Source organism: Phlebotomus argentipes, unplaced genomic scaffold (genome assembly GCF_947086385.1).
Source record: "Phlebotomus argentipes unplaced genomic scaffold, Phlebotomus argentipes genome assembly contig_32, whole genome shotgun sequence".
Classification (NCBI taxonomy): domain Eukaryota; kingdom Metazoa; phylum Arthropoda; class Insecta; order Diptera; family Psychodidae; genus Phlebotomus; species Phlebotomus argentipes.
The window spans coordinates 2,445,802-2,465,660 of NW_026776187.1; the positions used below are offsets into that span (position 1 = coordinate 2,445,802).

A 19,859-nucleotide genomic window follows, 5' to 3' on the forward strand; every position below is an offset into this window, starting at 1 on the left:
GAATTTATTTACCAAGCACTGCAAATCTGTTAGATTTGAATTGTTGCGTGCGCGCGTCCAGCCGGGTTTCATCGACCGGAAAATTTTAGTACAGTTGGCAACATAACCACACATTTTCAATTTTGTTTAGTGAAGGTGACGAAGTGTTTTTATTAGCTCTTCTCCCAATTTCCGCGACATTTATCTACTTTCCCGAGCAATTTCACTCCCCAGTGTAACACAAAATGGTAAGCTGCGTGGATAGAGTGGGAAATGGTTGGAATTTCGTGTGAAAACCGGCGATTTTGCCGTGGTGTCGCGAAGAGGTTATGCCCGTGTATTTATATGCACTGTCATTGGCTTCCAGGCACGGCGTTATGACTCCCGGACGACAATATTCTCCCCGGAGGGGCGCCTGTACCAGGTGGAGTACGCCATGGAGGCCATCTCCCACGCCGGCACGTGTCTGGGCATCCTGGCCAAGGACGGCATCTTGCTAGCGGCTGAGCGACGCAACACCAACAAACTCCTGGACGGAGCGATCTTCTCCGAGAAGATCTACAAGCTGAACGACGATATGGTGTGCTCCGTGGCCGGAATCACGTCGGACGCCAACGTGCTCACGAATGAGCTGCGCGTGATTGCCCAGCGGTATCAGATCAACTACGGCGAGGCGATGCCCTGCGAGCAGCTCGTGTCGTACTTGTGCGACATCAAGCAGGCGTACACGCAGTACGGCGGCAAGAGGCCCTTCGGCGTGTCCATCCTGTACATGGGCTGGGACAAGCACTACGGCTACCAGCTCTACCAGTCAGATCCCAGCGGCAACTACAGCGGCTGGCGGGCGACTTGCATCGGCAACAACTCCGGCGCGGCCGTGTCGGCGCTGAAGCAGGAGCTGAAGGAGAACGAGATCACGCTGGGCGAGGCGCAGGATTTGGCCGTGAAGGTGCTGAGCAAGAGTCTCGACATGACAAAGCTCACGTCTGAGAAGGTGGAAATGGCCACGCTGACCAGGGAGAACGGGAAGACGGTCATAAAGATCCTCTCGAATGCCGATGTGGACGCCCTGATCGCCAAGTATGAGAAGATTGAGGCGGAACTGGAGGCCGCCAAGAAGGAGAAGTTGGCGCAGAAGTAATGGATTTGTTCACAATTTATCTTTTTTGTCAGGAGAGATCTTCAATAATAAAAACTTTGCTATTCTATAATTAAGAATGCCCGCTTCTTCGGCTGATGGATCAATTAGAGTGTCCGGAAAGAAAAACAGGCATTAGAGGCGCAGCAAAAGAGGAAAGGGAGAAAATATGCAAATGCCGCAATGAGTTAAAATATATTCGCAAATGACACATTGTTGGGAATATAGTACCATGGTCAAGGCATGGGGCAGACAATAAAAATTGGGGAAACGCGCAGATTTCAATTAAAAATTCAATTTTTCACAGGGCGTGAAGAGAACAATGACTATAGACAATTCTCAAAGTATCAGAGCTTTGCTCGTTTTCCCATTTGGCTGGCTAATATATGGACACAGGCAGGGATTTTTTTTGGCGCGGAAGTCGCCACGAGTTTCACCAGTCAGAATTTGCGAAAAATGATGGGCTTTGTTGCCTTCGCAGGTCCGGCCAAGTAGACAAACCACTCTGAGAAGATGTTGACGTCGAGCAATTAATTAAGAGCACCACATCGCGAAATAACCACTGAGAATGAACGGGGAATGAACGCTACAATGTGGGAGACAAAACGTAGTAAAAATCATGGAAATGAGCGGTGATTAGCAGGTGAATTGATATTGTGGGAAGTTGAGTGAACTGATAAGGCAACAAACTCACAATCTGTGCAGTATAATTGCCATTTCAGTTCAGCGCGGTGACATTTTGATGCTTTTTATGGATATTGTGTGACCAATTCAGGGCAAAATTGATGCAATTTCTATTCAATTGTCCACAAATGTGACCACAGATGAGAGTAAAAGTTGCAATTCTGCGTTTGTAGTGCATTATATTTGAGTGAAAATGATTCCCACCGAAATGATCGTGAGATGTGTGTATGGCTTTGGTTATGGACCAGAGATCATTTGATGATCGTGTTTGTGTGAAAAAAGGCCACTTTATGGGCGGCAATTGTTCCTGCTCGCCTAATGCTCACTGAAAACGCACAAACTAACGCACAACTGATGTTATACTCACCCAGAGAGTGGGAGGGAGACGGAAAACTGAGCCAATTATGAATTGGTGACACGCTCTGATGCACGAAAATGTCTCTTTGCACATTTTGCTGGGTGACCCGCTGAAAATTCAGACATGGAAGTTGATGAATTTCCTCCGTGACATCCAAATGCAGCGCGCACGGCTTTTCTTCCGCTGCCGATGCGACCTGAGAAACAAGATCAAGTGTGGAAATAAATTTCACACTCTCACGAAAATGCATCATGTGTTGAGATCGGAGCGATCGCGATGGAAGAAGACTTTCCAACACAGCAACAACCTGCTATTTAATCAAAATGTGTTGCGATTCCCATCACTGTGTCTTCCACTTCATTGTCTTCGGCTTATGATACACTTTTGATTCAAATTACCTGAATTGATCTCTTTGGAAAATGCCAGCATGAATACAATTTTCAAGGGGTGAAGAGCATTTGAATCTTTTCACAAATTTCTTCATGCATTTTACAATAATTAACTCTCCTCTGTTATTGACTCTGAAATGAATTAAACGCTATAGTGAAATACATTTTTCACAAAAATAAAAAATCAAAACAGCGAAATGTGAAGTTGATGAAATCCTCGCGAAGTCAATTTCGCAAAGAGATTCCCCGCAATTAAATGGCTCAAGATCACATCGGTGAGAGCAACCCCTCGATTTCTAACCGCCCAGTCACTCTCCAGGGAAGGACTCTGCGCATCACTGTTGCCACCGACAGCCAGACAATTGGCCGTGCACCACGTGGAACCTGAGTACAATCCCATTTAATGACCATTAATAGAGCTCCGCAAACCACCCACACTTTCGAAAATTACAACTCTTCGGCGTGAAATTCATTCCACTCGCCATTCTTTTCCGCCGCTCCGCAACATATTTTCAGTACACCTCGAATCGCCATCCACATCGCATCGCCCGTCCCAGGTCGGATGGCTTCACCGTGAGTTCAGTGAATTCCCTCCCGAGTGCGAGAGACTTGGAAGCTGTGTGCGCGCGCGTGCGGAAGTTGCCAAAAAAGAGGGTGCAATCGAGTCTAAATTCTCTTGCGGAGCAATTTCTTCACCCTCTCTAGCTGGAAATTCAATTTCAACACACTCTCCGTGGCTCATCTTGTGCTATTGTGTTCCATCATCCGTTCCTTTTATATGCCCGAAAAATACACCCATTCAATCCACTTTCAGTGAGATTTCAATTGGAAATTCTTGCGACTTGCAATTTCTTGGGCATGCGGTGGAATTCTGTGTTAAATAATTGTGTTGACCTCCAAAAGGCAATTTATCGGTCTCACCAGCGCAAGTTTCAGTGCAACAACATGCAGATTCCATCGGCCTCTTCATCTGCACCAGCACTGGCTTCACACTGAAGTGGAAGATTGGCAAAGTAACGGTGGCTCTCTACAGTGGTTGGCTTTTCTTCGGCAAAGAACAACATCCACGGACTGCTCTTTAAATTTCACAGTCTTCCTTTGCCTCACGCGAAGAATGGACGCCAATTGTTCCATCTCTCAGCCGAAAATCAACCTCGCGGAGTCCCTGTGATTTATTTCTTCTCTCTTACATATGTACAAGGAAAAATCCAGTGAAAACACCTTGAATTGTGTGTGCGCTTTGCCCAAGGAAGACCCACAAAAGCTCTTATAGTACACAAAAAGAACACAAAGAATTCATATGTTGAATTCATTCATGGCAAAAACGTCGCTCTTCACACTTGTTTGCATTAGAATCAACATGTAAAGCATAAACAGAGAGTGAATTAATTGGTTATTTGTGGAAATTTATCGCATATGGCAGTGAAGGGCAAAGGAAGAAATATGCTTCTTCTTCTATTCATTGCGCTGTATCTCGTTGATCTTATTCATGGAAATCACTTTCAAGTCACACGGAATTGCAGTGTTAATTATAGAGGACAAAAGGTAAGATTTTATGCGTTTTTCCCTCTATTTTTTCAAGACTGCGAGAGAGAAATTGCACTGGAAAGCATCCATAAAGAGTGCATATTTATGCTTGGCAAGTGTTCATTAGATTATTAGATTGCATGGGGAAAAGTGGGTGCCAGAAAAACCCCCTCTTTCCCCTATATTTTAATATGGATTTCCTGTTCTGCTCCATCATTGAAATCTCCCGCTAAGAACTCACGAAATAGTGAAATAACCACGAATATGCATTTGAAGATTGCTAAAATATTATTCTACGACATGCAAGAAATTTCATCAGATAATATTTCATCCACTTTATTTCAATTCCAAGTCTCTTCTTGCCTTTTATATAACTTCTTATCTGCATTTATTACACACAGAAGCGCGCGCAACTTAATTAAGTGGATATTGCAGAATACTTCTTCTGCTCTTATTTTCTCTCAGTTTGTGCATGCAGAAAAAAAGAGACGAGTTACGAGGAAGTGTCTTAAATCGTGGAAAACAATTGAAGTGATATATACGAATAATCCCAAGAGAAGCAAATAACAAAGTATTTAAATTTCGAAGGGAGTAAAAGTGAAACATTTTCCCATAAATAATTAAATTTTTCATACCATCGCCAAAATGATGACTCCATATCTGATTTCGTGTATTGTTTTAATGCTTTAATGCCCCTTTTTCATCACTGCCAACAAAAATTTAGCACCATTAATCAGGAAATTAGCAATATGAAGCATCGCCAAGACGTCTCTGCATTTTTTTTTCTTCTTTGCGCTCTAAAAAATACACACCAACTCGCGGAGAAATTGCTTTAGTTTGTACCATCTTTTAAGTCATCTCTTTTTTTTTCTTCACATTATTCATTATATTGGAATATTGTTGATGCTCTCGCGAACAAGAATGAAAACACATCCTCAGAGTGCGGAATGACGCATGAATGAAAAGGTCAAATTTGAATGATATGCAGAGGAGATAAAAATTTCAATTTCAATTGAAGAAACGGTAAAAGAAAACTCAAGGTACTTCACCTCCCCTTCTTCTTTTGCCCATATGTTTTGCTTTTCATTCTCCTCCTCCGTTACACATCACGAGAGTCACCATCAATTTCTCGTGTATTATTGAAATTGAAATTAAATGTGTTTCTGGCTGTGCTTCAACACGGAAAGAACAACACACACAATTTTCTAAGGCTCTTTTGTTCTGTATCTGGTGCGTGAGGTGTAACAAGAAAAAGCACGATGTAACAAATGGAGGAAATATGCTAAAAGTTGTAGTCAAATGAACACACCAACGATGTCTGGGAATTGTGGATTAATCTCAGCATAAATGCGCGTGTGAAAATCAATTCGGTATTGATTGTTAAGTGCGATGGAGAGAAAAAAGCTCTTTCAAATCCTTCAAGTCTGACCTCATCGTGACGATACAATTCGGACCTCCCACTATTGTGCGTTCTTCAGCACGACAATTTTGTAATTAATCAGTTTCACTATTTAACATTAATTGTTCAGCGGACATTTCTTAATGGCCAAAAAGGAATTGTCGCCACATCGTTGGTTTCATCAGCAACAATTACATCTGGCTCTTGATGCTATTCATATTTGATAACACGCAGATATCTGATAATCAGCGATAAATCTGACGAAGACAATCATTAACCATTTTAATGCTTTGTTCCATTTTCTTGCAGGTCAACGAGGAGAACATCTATGAATTTCTAGACACTCACGAACGATTCCTGTTATTTGGACACAGTGATAAACAACGTGGTGAGCCAATCTACTTTTCTCCGCCATTCGCAATCGATCGCCACCGTGAAATCCTCATAAATTGCCACTTGACCATTTTTGTGCAACACGCACCAGAATTGATTGACCCCCATTCTCTCTCTGGAGTGGTTGAAATCTCTTTGCTCATCAGCATACAATGAAGATCAAAAAGAGGTTCCACATTCCAGTGGCTTTTGGGGTCCATTGAGAGATCATTGGTTTTCCTCAACAAATCAATCAGCATTTTGTGGGCATGAAAAGGAAAAGAAGAAGAAGTGAGACGCCATGCGTGGAAATGAAGAAAGTTGCATAAAAGTGCTTCTTTCCACCTGACTTATTCTACCTTGAACTTGTTTCGCTGCGCAGTTCTTCGCATATAGCGGGCTTTCAATGCAAGGCAGCTAATAAATTCTGACCGCAGATTCTCACGTCCTCTGGCTTCATTAGCAAGTCAGAAAGTGCACAGGAAACAACTGTTGGTCTCCAGAGTCACAACCTCAAGTCGAGGGTCTCTCTTGACAGTGCAACAAAAGCCACCCAAAAGAGAGGCGCAAACATATGAAGAAAAGACCAACAAAAGCTCTCAAAATCACTCCCTTTGTTCGCGACACTGTCTTTCCAAACATGCACATTTTAAATGTTTCCGCTTCACTCTCATATATCTTTGTCGCCGGAAGTACACAATTTTCAGGGCAGTTAAGTGATCTCCCCGTGAATAATTTCCAGAAATTCCTCCGCAGCTGTCGCGATGGGTTCAAGAACCAACTGCGGTCAATTGAAAATCTGCGCCCAGAAGATTCATTGATCTCCAACAGTCGCCGTCACAGCTTCATTGCACAGTCCACAGACCTCTTTTTCCCTCTGACCATCGAGTGAACACAAAAAGCGTCACCAGAATGCTTCACAACGCGTGGCAAATGTGTCATTTTTTCTCGCGCATCAATAGTACGAGTCAAATTATCCACTCTCGAGGCTATTGACTCTCTCTCTCTCTATCGTGAGCACTGATTTTCCCGTCTGAATAGCAGCGGGATTTTTCCCAGAGCTCACCTGTTACAGTTCCTATGGAAATTCATTGACAGTCAGGCGATCGCTATCTTATACCGGCTCATGAATCCATATTTCGGAGCGAAAGTTTCTCTGCTTTTCCATTTCTTCCGTTATTATTATTATTGTATTTTTACAGCTGAATTTAACTACACTTTTTCAGCTAAACTTATCAATTACGCAATGAGATATAAAACACAAGTAATTTCAATAGAGTTTATGAACCAAACTTTCTTACATAAAGAAATAAATTGATAACTTGACCATTCACGATTTCCTTTCAATGTGTCTCATTCTGATCACACTCTTCAGGATGCTTCTTTTGAATATGTTTCTCAACATTACATTTCTTCTTAAAAATCCACCCACAAATATAGCAATCCAATCGTTCTTTATGAATTTTAGCATGTTCCATTAAGTCTTCAATTAGTAAATAACCATTTCCGCAAATAGTGCATTTGAACGGTGGTCCTTTATTAATGTAACCAGGCAGTCCAGGATGTTGCTTTCGTACGTGTCTCAGCATGAAGCAACTCCTCTTGAAGGTCACTGAGCAATAGGGACAGTCCCAACGACCTTTATCGTTCGTATTCTTATTTTTTCGTGGTTTAGGATCTTTCGAATGCTTTACTTTAATATGTCGATCCAAGTTCGATTTGGAACAGCACTTCAAACCACAAAAGGTGCATTCTGACAGCTTCTCTGTCTTGTGTTTCTCCTCCGCGTGCACCATCAGTTCTTTAAGGCTCTGGAACGCTTTCTTGCACACCGTGCATTTAGGAGTGTCGTCTGGAATGCATGAAAATATTAGTAAAAATACGCTATGAGAGCTTCTTTGCCAAAACATACCCGGATTTTGCGGAAGACCTGTGTGATACCTCTTCATATGCAAGTGAAGACGAGCGACTGACTTCAAGGTCTTTTTGCAGTACGGACACTCTACAGGCTCTGGAAAATGAGTGGCTCTGTGACGCTCAATGTTATTCTCCCACTTGAATGACTTATTGCAAATATCACATGAATATGGTGTCTCTGAGCTGTGAATTTTCATGTGTCTTATGAGTCTCTTCTTCATGTCGAAAGTGCGATGACAAATTTCGCACTCAAGATTTTTCGGAATATTTTCACCACTTTCTTCATGTGACACCAAATGTCGCGCATAATTATGTGCAGCCAGGAATTTCTGATTGCAAATGTAGCAAGAAAATATTGTCCGGGATTCATCTCTTTTCCTATGACGCTCTCTTATGTGTCTCTTCAGTCTTGTAGAATTCTTGAACACTTTACAGCAGATTCGGCAAGATTTAGGCTTTTCCATGTGAAGTTTTATATGAGGAAGGAGAGTATATTTATCCTTGAATTTCTTCGAACAATGAGCACATTCAAAAGTTCTCTCCCGGTGTGAAATCATGTGTTTCTGCAAGGTATATGAATATAAAAAGCCAGCACCACAAATTGTGCATTTGTAGGATTTGTTCGATGATTCTTCGGTGTGACTTTTCATATGAGAAGCATAACCAGAAGCTGTCTGAAATTTCCTTGCGCAAATTGAGCAGTTCAACTGTTTCTGCGACTGTTCCGCATGTTCGATTGGAACTTCTGTAATCTCAAAAGTGACGATTTCTTCTTCTACCGGAAGAACATTTCTGGGAAATAACATAAATTGTAGATGGAAAACAATAAAAGACTGTCAACTCACTTCACATCAACAGGCTCCGGATGTTCTTGAATCTCATACTCTTCCTTCACTAAATCTGTATTAATTGTTTGAATATCAGCATCAAAATTATAACAGAGATCTTCCTTTTCCACTTTTATATCCATTTTCCTGCGTGTGCACACTTTTCTTGTTTACTCGATTGACATTTGCGGAGTTTGCTGTAAAGTTCGCAAAGAGTCGAATATTTGTCTCTTAGCGATATCTTAAGAGATCTCTTAATTCTATGACAATCATATTTTGTTAAGAAAAATTAAATTTACTTGCATTTTTATTGACAAATAATTCATTTTAGCTACAATTCAATAATTAGTCAATTAAATAACGATGTTTTCTTGCACAAAGAATCGAATGTTGCTGCAAATCAGGAAGATCTTTGCATGCAATTGTGCAGATTGAACACTTAAATCCGTTTTCCATGTGTTTCTTCTGGAGTTTCTTTTTGTTACGATTTAAAATGTGCTCTTCATTATGCCTGGTTGAAATGTGTTTCTGCAAGTTGTGCTTCATTAGGGTTTGTCCACAAATTTTGCAAGTGACTTTATTCTGTTTTCTGGGGTTAGAAAGATAATTTTTCCGTCTTCTCTGCTTTCCCTTCGTACACTGATGAATTTTTACATGTTCCGTCAGGTCCTCAAGCAGCAAATAACCATTCTTGCAAATAGAACACTTAAACGGAGGACCTTTCATGTCCATGGACAGTCCAGGATGATCCACTTGTAGATGGCTTTCCAAGAAGCGATTCTTATCGAAAAGTGCCGGGCAAAAAGGACAGGCGAAATGTATTTTCCGATGCTGTTTATCAATGTGTTTAGATAGGCGACCTTTTCTACTAAATTCCATGCCGCAAAACGAGCATTCGAGGAGTTTCTCGAATTTATGTTCTTCCGCATGTGTCCTTAATTCTTCCGCACAAGGAAATATTTTTCCGCAAAGTGTACACTTGGGAATTGCATCTGAACAGAATAATAAGAGCAATATTAAGAGATAATTGAGGAAATTCTTTCTCTAAAAACTCACCCACATCCTGAATAAGGCCTCTGTGATAATTTCTCATATGGCCTATTAATGAATACATTGTCTTCAACTTCAAACCACAATATTTACAATCTGCAGAAGGAAAGTGTACAAATCTGTGAATTTTCACTTTATTCCTGAGACGGAAAGATTTACTGCAAATGTCACATGAGAACGGTTTTTCCGTGCTGTGAATTTTTATATGTCTTGTAAGGACTGATTTTCTACTGAAAACTCTTTGGCATATTTCGCATTCATGTTCAATTTTCTTTTCGCCTTTGTTGTGCTTTGCCATGTGGCGATCAAAATTATATTGACTCGTGACTTTTTTACCACAAACATCACAAGACAATAAAAATTGTGATTGGCGCAATGAGGTCCTAATATTATGCTTCAATCGCATATGTTTTCTCAGCATATACGAGTTCTTATACTTCTTCTTGCAGATTTCACATGGTTGCGGTTTTTCTATATGAGTTCTTATATGATAAAGAAGATTGCGTTTGTCATTGAACTTCATTGAACAATGTGCACATTCAAGATTTTTCTCTCTGTGTGTTCTCATGTGTCTCTTCAGACGCAATGTGATGGTAAAATTCTTATCACAAATGCCGCACTTTAAAGATTTCTCTTCTTTAACGTGAGACTTCATATGACTGTTAATATCACTTGATTCCTGAAATGTCTTCTCACAAACCGGACATTTGTGTTCCTTTTCACTTGGCTCTATATCTTCAGTCACCTCGCAAATGCTAAAATCCTGACATACAGAAAAATTCCTAGAAAAACAGCGGATTTCATAAATCTTAACTTAAGATATACACTGAAATGTCAACAACTCACTTTTCATAAGCAGATTCTGGGGGTTCTTGAATATCATACTCTTCTTTCACAATGTCGCACTCAATGAACTGATTCTCAGCCTCAAGATCATAATCAGGATCTTCCTTTTCCACTTTTATATCCATTTTCCTCGTTTATTTACTTTTCAGGGAACTTCTTGTCTTCTTCTCTTACTTTTATGGCTTTTATGACATAAGCTGTGCAGTGAAGTTGGCTAAATATAGTTTCAAATAATGGTTTACGCGCGATGTTCAAAAAACTATTGAACTGTGATGTAACTGTTGTGCTCGTAAAATAATTCCATGAGACACAAAAAGTTGTTTTGGTGACTTTATGATCAATTACTTTTATATGGATAAAAATTATGGCCATTATATAAATTTTCATGTGACAATATTAGAGAAAAAGTCATCTAATTATTAATTATCGAGAATTTTGATATCTTTACAGCAATTAACTGTTGCTCTCTTTTCAGATCAAAACTACAAACTCCTCAATGTGATAAGAACGACGCGTCGGAAAAGATCAACAGAGCGGAATCTTCACATTCAGTGGGAAGGTGAAGATGGCGAGGATGCAGAGTATATTCTTGAGAAGTCAGAGCAATTACTGGATGAAGATTTTGTCTTCATCCATCGATATACCAACGACTCGAGCATCGAGGATTCTGCTGAGATGCTTGAAAATGTGACTGACTGCTTCTATGCAAATTCCCAGACTGCCCTCGATGTCTGCGATGACAATCTGCGAGGTGTTGTGAGACACAAGAACCAAGACTTTGTAATTCATCCCCTTCCGGAGAGATTTGGCAGCGGAACACATCTGCTGATCCCGAGAAACAGAGTGGACATCAGAGCGACCGAACGAGGCTTCTTCGATGTGGAGTTGATGAAGGACGACTTTCAGCAGGACGTGCATGAGAGAAACAAGAGATATATTGCAAGCAAAGTGGCAACGCCGAGTGTTCTTCACATCGAAACTGCAATCTTCGTCGATCGCGATCTCTTCAGGCACATGGCCAAGAACTACCCGAAGAACACTGAAATGAATCTCATCAGATTCGTTCTGGCGATGGTGAATGGCGTTCAACTTCTCTATCATCATCCATCGCTCGGATATCAGGTGAACTTTGTGCTGAAGCGACTTGAAATCCTCCACAATGATCCAAAGGATCTGCACAGATCCAGTGATATTGACGTCTTCCTGAACAGCTTCTGCATGTGGCAGAGGAAATTCAATCCAGCCGCAGACACAGATGTCATGCACTTTGACCACGCTGTGATCCTCACAGGACTCGATCTTTACGTTGTGGGCAAGAATGGGAAGATCAGCAGCCAAGTCGTGGGATTAGCTCCAGTGGCTGGAATGTGCACACCAACATCCAGTTGCACGATCAATGAAGGGAAGCACTTTGAGAGCGTCTTCGTCGTGGCTCATGAAATTGGACACAAGTAAGATAATCTCTCAGTCTCACAATGGGATGAGTGACTGAAATCCTCTCTCTTTTCCAGCCTGGGAATGCGTCATGACACGTCGGAGAACAACTGTGATCCCTCGCTCTACATCATGTCACCGACGCTGGGCAGTGGGAAGATCACATGGTCCAAGTGCAGCAAGGAATACCTCAGCAAGTTCCTCGAATCCACTCAGGCTCACTGTCTCTTCGATCGCGGCCACTCGGCGCACAGCCTGGATCACGCGGCCGAAGGTCTTCTGCCCGGAGAGCGATTCGATGCAGATCAGCAGTGCATGCTGAAGTACGGAAAGGACAGCGTGCGCTCCAGGACTCAGCCACTGACGGATGTGTGCAGAGATTTGCACTGCCAAAGGGACAGATACACCTGGACATCCCATCCGGCGCTGGAAGGAACGTTCTGCGGCGAAGGCATGTGGTGCAAGAGCGGCGTGTGCAAGCTGAAGGCGACAACAGCCTACCTCGAGTCCCACACGCCCTACCATCGCCCCATGAAGCACTTCCCGGAGAAGAGCGCCAATTTCATCGAAGGCCAGAAGCTCGGCCACTACAAGCAAGACTTTGGCAAATCCGTGACGGGATGGAGCGAGTGGAGTGCCCAGAGTGAGTGCGAATCGGGATGCTTGTACGGTGAATCGGGAAGACTCAAGGAAGGCAGTATAGGTCTGAAAGTGTCCACAAGAACCTGCCTCGATATGCGCGTGAACAGGAAGAAGTGCTTCGATCTCAACAAGCGATACGAGGCTTGCACAGCCAAGCAGTGCTTCAACATTCCACGAACAACGGTGATGGAGTTTGCCAACCAGATTTGCGAGCGCGCCAAGGAGTTCGATAGCGACATCTTGGGCGTGGGAATACAGCAAGTTGCCCTGAATCCGGACGATTCCTGCCGAGTGTTTTGCAAGACGCGCAGCGGAATGCCGAAGACGAAGAACTGGATGTTCCCCGACGGAACCACCTGCAGAAACGTCGAATCCGACTTTGACGACGCCTTCTACTGCATCAACGGAAGATGTCAGGTGAAGACTTCTAATCTCGATCTTGAGTTTCTCTTTGGTAAACCTTTTGTATTGCTTGCAGAAATTCTCCTGTGATAACTCAACTAGCAATCTGTACAAAATCGATCCTTCCTACTGTCCTCAAAGCCAAGTTCGCGAGACGGATTCGCAGTCAAATGCCAGCGCGCCTCGAGTGGAGGAAGAGAAGATTCGCGACAAGCAGAATCCGACACAGAACACAAATGAGAGTCAGCAAGTGGAAGTCAACGAGTCTTACAACGGCGAAGTGGCGCCAGAATCGAGCTTCATCAAGGCGCAAATCTACAACAATTGGCGCTTGCGGAACAGCGAAAAGCAGCTCATGACGGCAAATCATCATCCATCGCTGATGTATCAGAATTCCGCGCTGCGCAACGATCTGTGGCAAATCAAGTCCGGATGCTACTTCAGCTGCATGGACATGGCCAAGGGGATTCAGATAGTGGCATCGACACTGTCCGCAGTGACGAATATCCAGCTCTGCTCACCGGAAGCGTTTCCCTGCGAACACATCCAGACCACCTATGATTTCTCCAGCAAACTCTGCTCGCGCTACAAAATGAAAGTTCGCGGTCTGTCCGGCAACGGAATGCAGATCTCCCCGAGCGTCGAGGATCCCGATCGCAGCTGCAAAGTGGCGTGTCAGGACGAATACATCGGGCATCGCTTCTACCTCGTGAATGGCGAGCAAGGATACTTTCCCTTCGGCACTCGATGCTCCAAGACGGAGAAGCGCTTCTGCGTTCGCGGACGATGTCTTGAGTTTGGCCCAGACAACATGCCTTTGCGTGAGTCTCACTCGAATCTTGCGCTGTTTCAACACCAGAAACGACGACGGCGGAAAAGGAGCTTCATGAATTTCACTCCAGTCAATATCACAGAGCGAATAAGCCAGGAATTGCTGGATAAATTGCTGAATAACTTCAACATATCAATGACTTTTGGTGAGTTTCTTGAGCGCCCCAATTATTGAATGAATTAAGAAAATCCCTAGTGTTTTTTTCTTGGCAAATATTTTCTATTTCTGATTTCAAGAGCTTTTTTTTGGTACACGAAAATGGTTTCCATTATCTTTTGTCCTCCTTTTGCAGATCCACCGGCTGATGTTGCTGAGAAACAAATCGACATGACGAGCCCAATCTATTTATCAGACTCCTTCTAGAATTGCGCAAATATAGATGAATCCATTCTGTCGAACGCTTTTTCTTTGGGCTGATTTCCTTTCTTATCGCTCTGGAGGGCGGAAAAGCGTCCGTTTCGCGGGTTGCCACGCGTGTGCTGTGTACTAAAAAAGCGCCTCGGCCTCGTCTCGGGTGCGGGAGGGGGAAGGCGCACAAGGCCGAACGATTGTGGCTGTCAAAAGGTGCAAAACAAAAGTTATTGTAGAATTCTGCGAAATTCGCCCTGATAATCTCTCAAGTGCCGTTTTATCGCTCAATTAGTTGAATCATCGGACGACGCGCGAACGCATGCGACAGAGATCCTCACACAATGTTTAACAGTGACAAGAAGGACATGAAGGATTTTGGTAAGTGATGGACGCACTGGAGGGGAAATTGCGAAAAACTTCATGGCTTTTTCCACCCTCTTTTGCAGCTGGAACGGGGGGCTTCGCGCCCACCCAGAGTGGCCCGCCCACGGCACCGCAGTACCCGTGGCCCCAGGTACCGGCGGACTTCTACCACGCGCGCCCCGAGGGCGCCCAGATGTGGGGCCCGCCGCCGAGCTACGATCATGTGATGCAGCAGAACATGCCCGTCTACCCAGCGCCCCAGGGCGCCTTCGCCAGCGTGCCGCCCGGCATGCCCGCGTACGCGCCCCAGCAGGTGCCCGGTGCCATCTATCAGCCACCCTTCGCTGCCCCACCCACATTCCAGCCCGTGCCCGCGGGCCCGCCTCCTGGCATTCCCGCGTTCGCGCAGCAGCCGCAGGTGGCGCTCTTCGACCCCGGCGCCCGCTTCGGCGCCCAGGGCTCCTTCTCCGTGCCACCCCCGCCGCCCGGCTACGCGCCCTCGGCCGCCCAGATGGCCGCCATGCAGGGACAGCCCGTGCAAGTGCAGAAGCCAAAGAACAACTTCTTCACCGGCGGCAAGGGCGCCGGCTTCACATTCTGGTGACTTCCCGGAACGTCTGAGGAGAATCTCCGTACACGTGTTTTCCATGTCTTCTCTCCTCCCTTTTATTTTTTTTCTGAATAGATAAACCATTATTTTTGCGCGCTCCTTATCGCGAACGGATTCTGAATATGAAATAAAATTTATTGAATTTTGCGCCTTCAATCCACAACTTCCTCCTTCACCTCCACGATGCTCTCCAGGCCGTCGGGCTCCTGCTTCACCTCCACCTCGTGACTGACATCGGCGACGGCCTCCTCGGCCGCGACGGGCGGCGACTCATCCGCGGGATCCGCTGACTTCTCCTCCTCCTCCTTGATCTCCTCCTCCACCTTCACCTTCGCCGGCGGCTCGTCGTCCTCGGACTCGGATTCATATTTCTGCAGAGAAACGTGTCGTAGAGGACATGAATTCAAGAGTTCCCTCAGTCGCTCTCAATATCTCTGTTATCAGTCAAGGCCCGCGACGTCTGAATCTCCAAGAAGGTCGATTGCTTTTTTTATTATTCACTCCCAAAGACCACTGAGTGTGTATCGATTTACAGTCTCCGAGAAAACACTTAAGCAAACACTGCATCTAATTGTGCCTACACGTCGTCTTTCGCATGCAATCACACTACCGAGAAACATCGTGTGTCCTTACCTTCAGCACGTACGTCCGCGCCGGCGGCATGTCGATGTGGAGGATGCACGTGGCGTCGTCGTAGATCATCGGCACCGGCTCCTGACACACCACGCCGCTCTTCTCCACGCTGCACGCCCGGAACAGCACCTGCTTTTTGTCCTCCAGGATGTGCTTCCTGCAGAACTTGCAGCACGGCACCGTGCGCTCGCTGCACTTCACGCCGCCCTCCGTGAAGGTGCAGCGATTGTGGAAGGGTGTCTTCTGCGCCAAGCCCGCGATCGCCTTGCTGCGCCTCTCCAGTCGCTTCCGGTGCAGCACCGCCTCCACGCCGTGCCGCTTGTGGTACTGGTTGAGCGCCTTCAGCTTCCGGTACAGCCGACGCTCGCGCGGCGTGTCACGCGACTGATTGTGGATGCTGCAATACGTCTCGCGCTCGCGGCGCAGCGAGTGAAGGTACTTCCGGCGCTTCTCGCGCAGCACATGATGCAGACGCTCAAACTGATCGATGTAGAGCGACTGGAGTCGCATGAGCTTCTGCTTCGTGATCATCGTGGCCTCCTCCGTGGTGTAGATGCTCGCGTGCCTGTGGAAAAGAGAGAGAGATTGCAAGCGTTCGTGAACACCAGAAGATTTCTCACTCACTTGAGCAGATCTTCGTTCTGCGAATCCACGCTCTCGTTGTCCGAGTTGTCCATCTCGTAGCCTCTCCAGGTGTTGCTGATTGTGGGCATGTCGTCGTCTGTGGAGCTGTCAGAAGCGTAGTCCAGGATCTTCCGACCTCTTTCATTCACAGCCTGACTGTTGATCTCAACTGCAATAGAAAACACGATAAGCCAAGCTGTTGGGTATTGCTCAGTGGTCACGAGACTCACGGAAAGGGTCCAGACAAGGCGTTGTCACGTCCACTTCGGCTTCCTGGCCGGAAATCGAGGGCGATTTGTCGACCTTGACGTAGTGAGAGAGTTCATTGAGGAGAGATTCCTGAGTCTCCAGATGCTTCAGCTTCCCGGTGGTGCTCTGCGTCTTGGACAGCTGATTGAGACGACTGTGCTCAAAGCAGAAGTTCGTGAACCTGAAACACACGCGTGAGCATTAGCACGAAATCCTCCAGTCCGACATTAAGTCACAGTCACTCACGCAATATTCCTCCGCGACTCGTACTTTGGCGCCGGCTGCAGGCATTTCTTCCCGGTGATGGGATACGCATAGGCGCACTGCTTGTACGGCGCCTTGGGATCCTGCAGGATGTGCTTCAGGCAGTACTCGAAGCCCACGAGCCTGGGCAGAGTGCAGTCGTGCTTCGTGAAGGCGCACGCTTTTGTTTTGTTCTCAATCTCCACATGAAGCTGATCGCGCAGGGCTTTCTCCTCTTCCGGCGTCGTCGTGGGTGGCTTCCGCAGCTGCACCTCACCATGGTTGACCTTCTTTATGGGTGAACTCTGCATTTTCACGCGTTTTCACCTCACAAGTGCGTAAAGGAAAAACCTTGCGAAATTCACTAGACGCGAGCTTCGCATGTACTAAAAATTGCCAGATGGAAAATCTGCAGATTTTCGAGTCTGGCAGCCCTCGGCGTTACTTGCATGCAGTCTTTTTCTCAGACATTTTCGTGAAAACGTGACAAACATGGTGAGTTTTCTGCGATTTCTCCTGGTTTTCCGCCTCTCGGCGCACCAAATTCTGCATAATTGTAGCAATAAAGTGTCCCCGCGTGCACTGCAAGTGGGGGTTTATGGGGAAATGCGATAAAATGGGAGAATATCGGGGTTTTGTGGCGATGTGAGACATAACCTAACACTTGTGTTGTCGCTTCACAGGCTCGTGGCCCCAAAAAGCATTTGAAGCGCTTAAACGCCCCGAAAGCATGGATGTTGGACAAGCTGGGCGGTGTGTTCGCACCGCGTCCATCCCAGGGACCGCACAAGCTGCGTGAGTCTCTGCCGCTGGTGATCTTCCTGCGCAACCGCCTCAAGTACGCCCTGACCAACACCGAAGTCACCAAGATCGTGATGCAGCGCCTCATCAAGGTGGACGGCAAGGTGCGCACGGACCCCAACTTCCCTGCTGGATTCATGGGTGAGACTTCTGCATTAAATCTACCAGTGAAATTCATCGAGAATCGAATTTTCCGCAGAGGAAATTTGCCTTGTGGAAAATACTAACCTCGAGAGAGCATAATTCTCAGTCATTGCCATGTCCAAATGAATTGTTGGGCATCTTTACACACTGAGGACACTCCAATTGACTTCCCGGAGATTCTGTTTCAGTGCAATAATTGCATTCTGTCGCTTGTTTGCAGATGTTGTGACCATTGAGAAGACCGGAGAGTTCTTCCGGCTGATCTATGACGTGAAGGGACGCTTCACAATCCATCGCATCTCCGCCGAGGAGGCCAAGTACAAGCTGTGCAAGGTGAAGAAGGTGCAGGTGGGCCCCAAGAACGTGCCCTTCCTCGTCACGCACGATGGTCGCACCATCCGCTATCCGGATCCCCTGATTAAGGTCAATGACTCGATCCAGCTGGACATTGCCTCGTGCAAGATCACCGACCACATCAAGTTCGATTCAGGTGAGACACTGAGGCGCGCATTTGCACCCCTTCCGGCCATATCGAAGCTCTCTCTGTGGCGAAGAGTCACTCTAGGGAGTCAATAATTGGCCCAGAGCAATTAATTGACTTCAATACGGTCGCAGCAATCGGCCGGAACTCCGCCGGAGATCCACTTTGATTGAAGTATCTACCAATTTGAAGTACATTTGAGTGAAAACTGTCCCGAAGCTCGGTCGCTGAGACTCTCCCTGCAGTGGATAAGATTTAGCCACCGCTGAAGGGTATCCTATGTTGACCAAGAGCAATGATCTCCCTCTTAGTTGGTCAATTGCTCGCGCACATCCAAGAGCCTTTTGACCCAAGACGGAGAAACACTCACTGAATCCGTTTTCAGGAAAAAGAACAAGCGATTAATGTGTTGTTGGCTTTGCAGGAAATCTCTGCATGATCACGGGAGGACGCAATTTGGGGCGTGTCGGCACTGTCGTCAATCGCGAGAGACATCCGGGATCCTTCGATATTGTCCACATCAAGGACAGTCAGGGTCACATGTTCGCCACGCGACTCTCCAACGTCTTCATCATCGGCAAGGGTGCCAAGACGTACATTTCGCTGCCGAAGGGCAAGGGTGTGAAGCTGAGCATCGCCGAGGAGCGCGACAAGAGGCTCGCGGCCAAGGCGGCGCACTAAACGTCCGCAGATCATGAAATCCTGCGGGGTTTTCAATAAAAAGAAAGGCGAAATTGAGAAATGTTCTTTTATTTGTCCCTTTTTACTCCCTAATTAGAGGAAAATATACTCCAAGGATCAATTTTGCGGATTTCTTCTATCTTCACGCTTTTCCCCCATTTTTGACCACGAGAAATGCTGAAATGTTGTGCAAACAAAATCTAAGGATCTTCATTACGTCACAACTTAATGGGTTTCTAAAAGCAAAAGTGTGGGTAGTTTGTAGAGTAAAGTTGGTAGATTTTAGAGAAAAGTTGATGGTTTTCAAGGGAAAAATTACTCCAAAGTTGAGATCATTAAATTTGTGATTATTCAATACATTCATTACAATTTGGATATTTCATACAAAATTTAAATTGTTTTTTGATCATTCTTAACAATTTTTAATTATTTGATTCGACGAGTGCCTCGAAAACTATAAAAAGTCAAAATCGCCAAATTTTCAGCAAAGCGAGTTCAAAATTTTACATTAAAACAGCTGCGAAATTTGCCAAATTTACTTCAAAATACTCAAAATGCCTTCAAATCGTTCGTTAAAGTGAAAATATTGCTCTGTATTTTTTATTTTGTAAATGTTTTATTGGTATTTATTGAAATTTTTGACTAAAATGTGGCAAAATTAATAGAAAATCTGAAAATATTACTTTTCAAAGTGGATTTTTAATGGTTTTTGAGTCGATTTTATACAAAAAATCAACTTTTCATACTTTACTTGAACTTTTTCTTAATGTTTTCAAGTGAAAAAATTTAAAAGATATGAGAATTATTCATTTAAAGTCCAGAAAAACATTTTAGGATAATTCTGAAAATCTACAAATATTTTCTAAAAAGACGTTTTATGCAT

General features: G+C 44.9%; 7 protein-coding genes across 7 annotated transcripts; 4 read left to right on the forward strand and 3 right to left on the reverse strand.

Annotated features, from left to right (window-relative positions):
- Positions 1-100: 100 nt before the first annotated feature.
- Positions 101-1,400, forward strand: LOC132264019 (proteasome subunit alpha type-4). The gene is made up of 2 exons (XM_059764066.1): positions 101-227; positions 347-1,400. Exons 1-2 carry the CDS (start codon positions 225-227, stop codon positions 1,118-1,120), a joined length of 777 nt encoding a protein of 258 aa, XP_059620049.1. The 5' UTR covers positions 101-224; the 3' UTR covers positions 1,121-1,400.
- Positions 1,401-6,973: 5,573 nt separating this feature from the next.
- On the reverse strand, positions 6,974-8,584 carry LOC132263987 (gastrula zinc finger protein XlCGF57.1-like). The gene is made up of 2 exons (XM_059764023.1): positions 7,759-8,584; positions 6,974-7,698 (listed from the first exon to the last, which is right to left on the reverse strand). The coding sequence occupies exons 1-2, from the start codon at positions 8,567-8,569 to the stop codon at positions 7,190-7,192; spliced, it is 1,320 nt and encodes a 439-aa protein (XP_059620006.1). The 5' UTR covers positions 8,570-8,584; the 3' UTR covers positions 6,974-7,189.
- A 29-nt stretch (positions 8,585-8,613) lies between these two features.
- LOC132263986 (zinc finger protein 624-like) lies at positions 8,614-10,668 on the reverse strand. The gene is made up of 3 exons (XM_059764022.1): positions 10,487-10,668; positions 9,647-10,422; positions 8,614-9,582 (listed from the first exon to the last, which is right to left on the reverse strand). The coding sequence occupies exons 1-3, from the start codon at positions 10,609-10,611 to the stop codon at positions 8,936-8,938; spliced, it is 1,548 nt and encodes a 515-aa protein (XP_059620005.1). The 5' UTR covers positions 10,612-10,668; the 3' UTR covers positions 8,614-8,935.
- A 478-nt stretch (positions 10,669-11,146) lies between these two features.
- On the forward strand, positions 11,147-14,221 carry LOC132264157 (A disintegrin and metalloproteinase with thrombospondin motifs adt-2). The gene is made up of 4 exons (XM_059764260.1): positions 11,147-11,937; positions 11,998-12,979; positions 13,041-13,941; positions 14,089-14,221. Exons 1-4 carry the CDS (start codon positions 11,162-11,164, stop codon positions 14,157-14,159), a joined length of 2,730 nt encoding a protein of 909 aa, XP_059620243.1. The 5' UTR covers positions 11,147-11,161; the 3' UTR covers positions 14,160-14,221.
- A 190-nt stretch (positions 14,222-14,411) lies between these two features.
- LOC132264161 (DAZ-associated protein 2-like) lies at positions 14,412-15,276 on the forward strand. The gene is made up of 2 exons (XM_059764262.1): positions 14,412-14,525; positions 14,594-15,276. Exons 1-2 carry the CDS (start codon positions 14,489-14,491, stop codon positions 15,112-15,114), a joined length of 558 nt encoding a protein of 185 aa, XP_059620245.1. The 5' UTR covers positions 14,412-14,488; the 3' UTR covers positions 15,115-15,276.
- LOC132264158 (KAT8 regulatory NSL complex subunit 2) lies at positions 15,128-17,253 on the reverse strand. The gene is made up of 5 exons (XM_059764261.1): positions 16,873-17,253; positions 16,608-16,807; positions 16,378-16,546; positions 15,754-16,318; positions 15,128-15,491 (listed from the first exon to the last, which is right to left on the reverse strand). Exons 1-5 carry the CDS (start codon positions 17,178-17,180, stop codon positions 15,273-15,275), a joined length of 1,461 nt encoding a protein of 486 aa, XP_059620244.1. The 5' UTR covers positions 17,181-17,253; the 3' UTR covers positions 15,128-15,272.
- A 33-nt stretch (positions 17,254-17,286) lies between these two features.
- On the forward strand, positions 17,287-19,018 carry LOC132264118 (small ribosomal subunit protein eS4). The gene is made up of 4 exons (XM_059764203.1): positions 17,287-17,364; positions 17,553-17,811; positions 18,035-18,304; positions 18,720-19,018. The coding sequence occupies exons 1-4, from the start codon at positions 17,362-17,364 to the stop codon at positions 18,974-18,976; spliced, it is 789 nt and encodes a 262-aa protein (XP_059620186.1). The 5' UTR covers positions 17,287-17,361; the 3' UTR covers positions 18,977-19,018.
- The last annotated feature ends 841 nt before the right edge of the window (positions 19,019-19,859 follow it).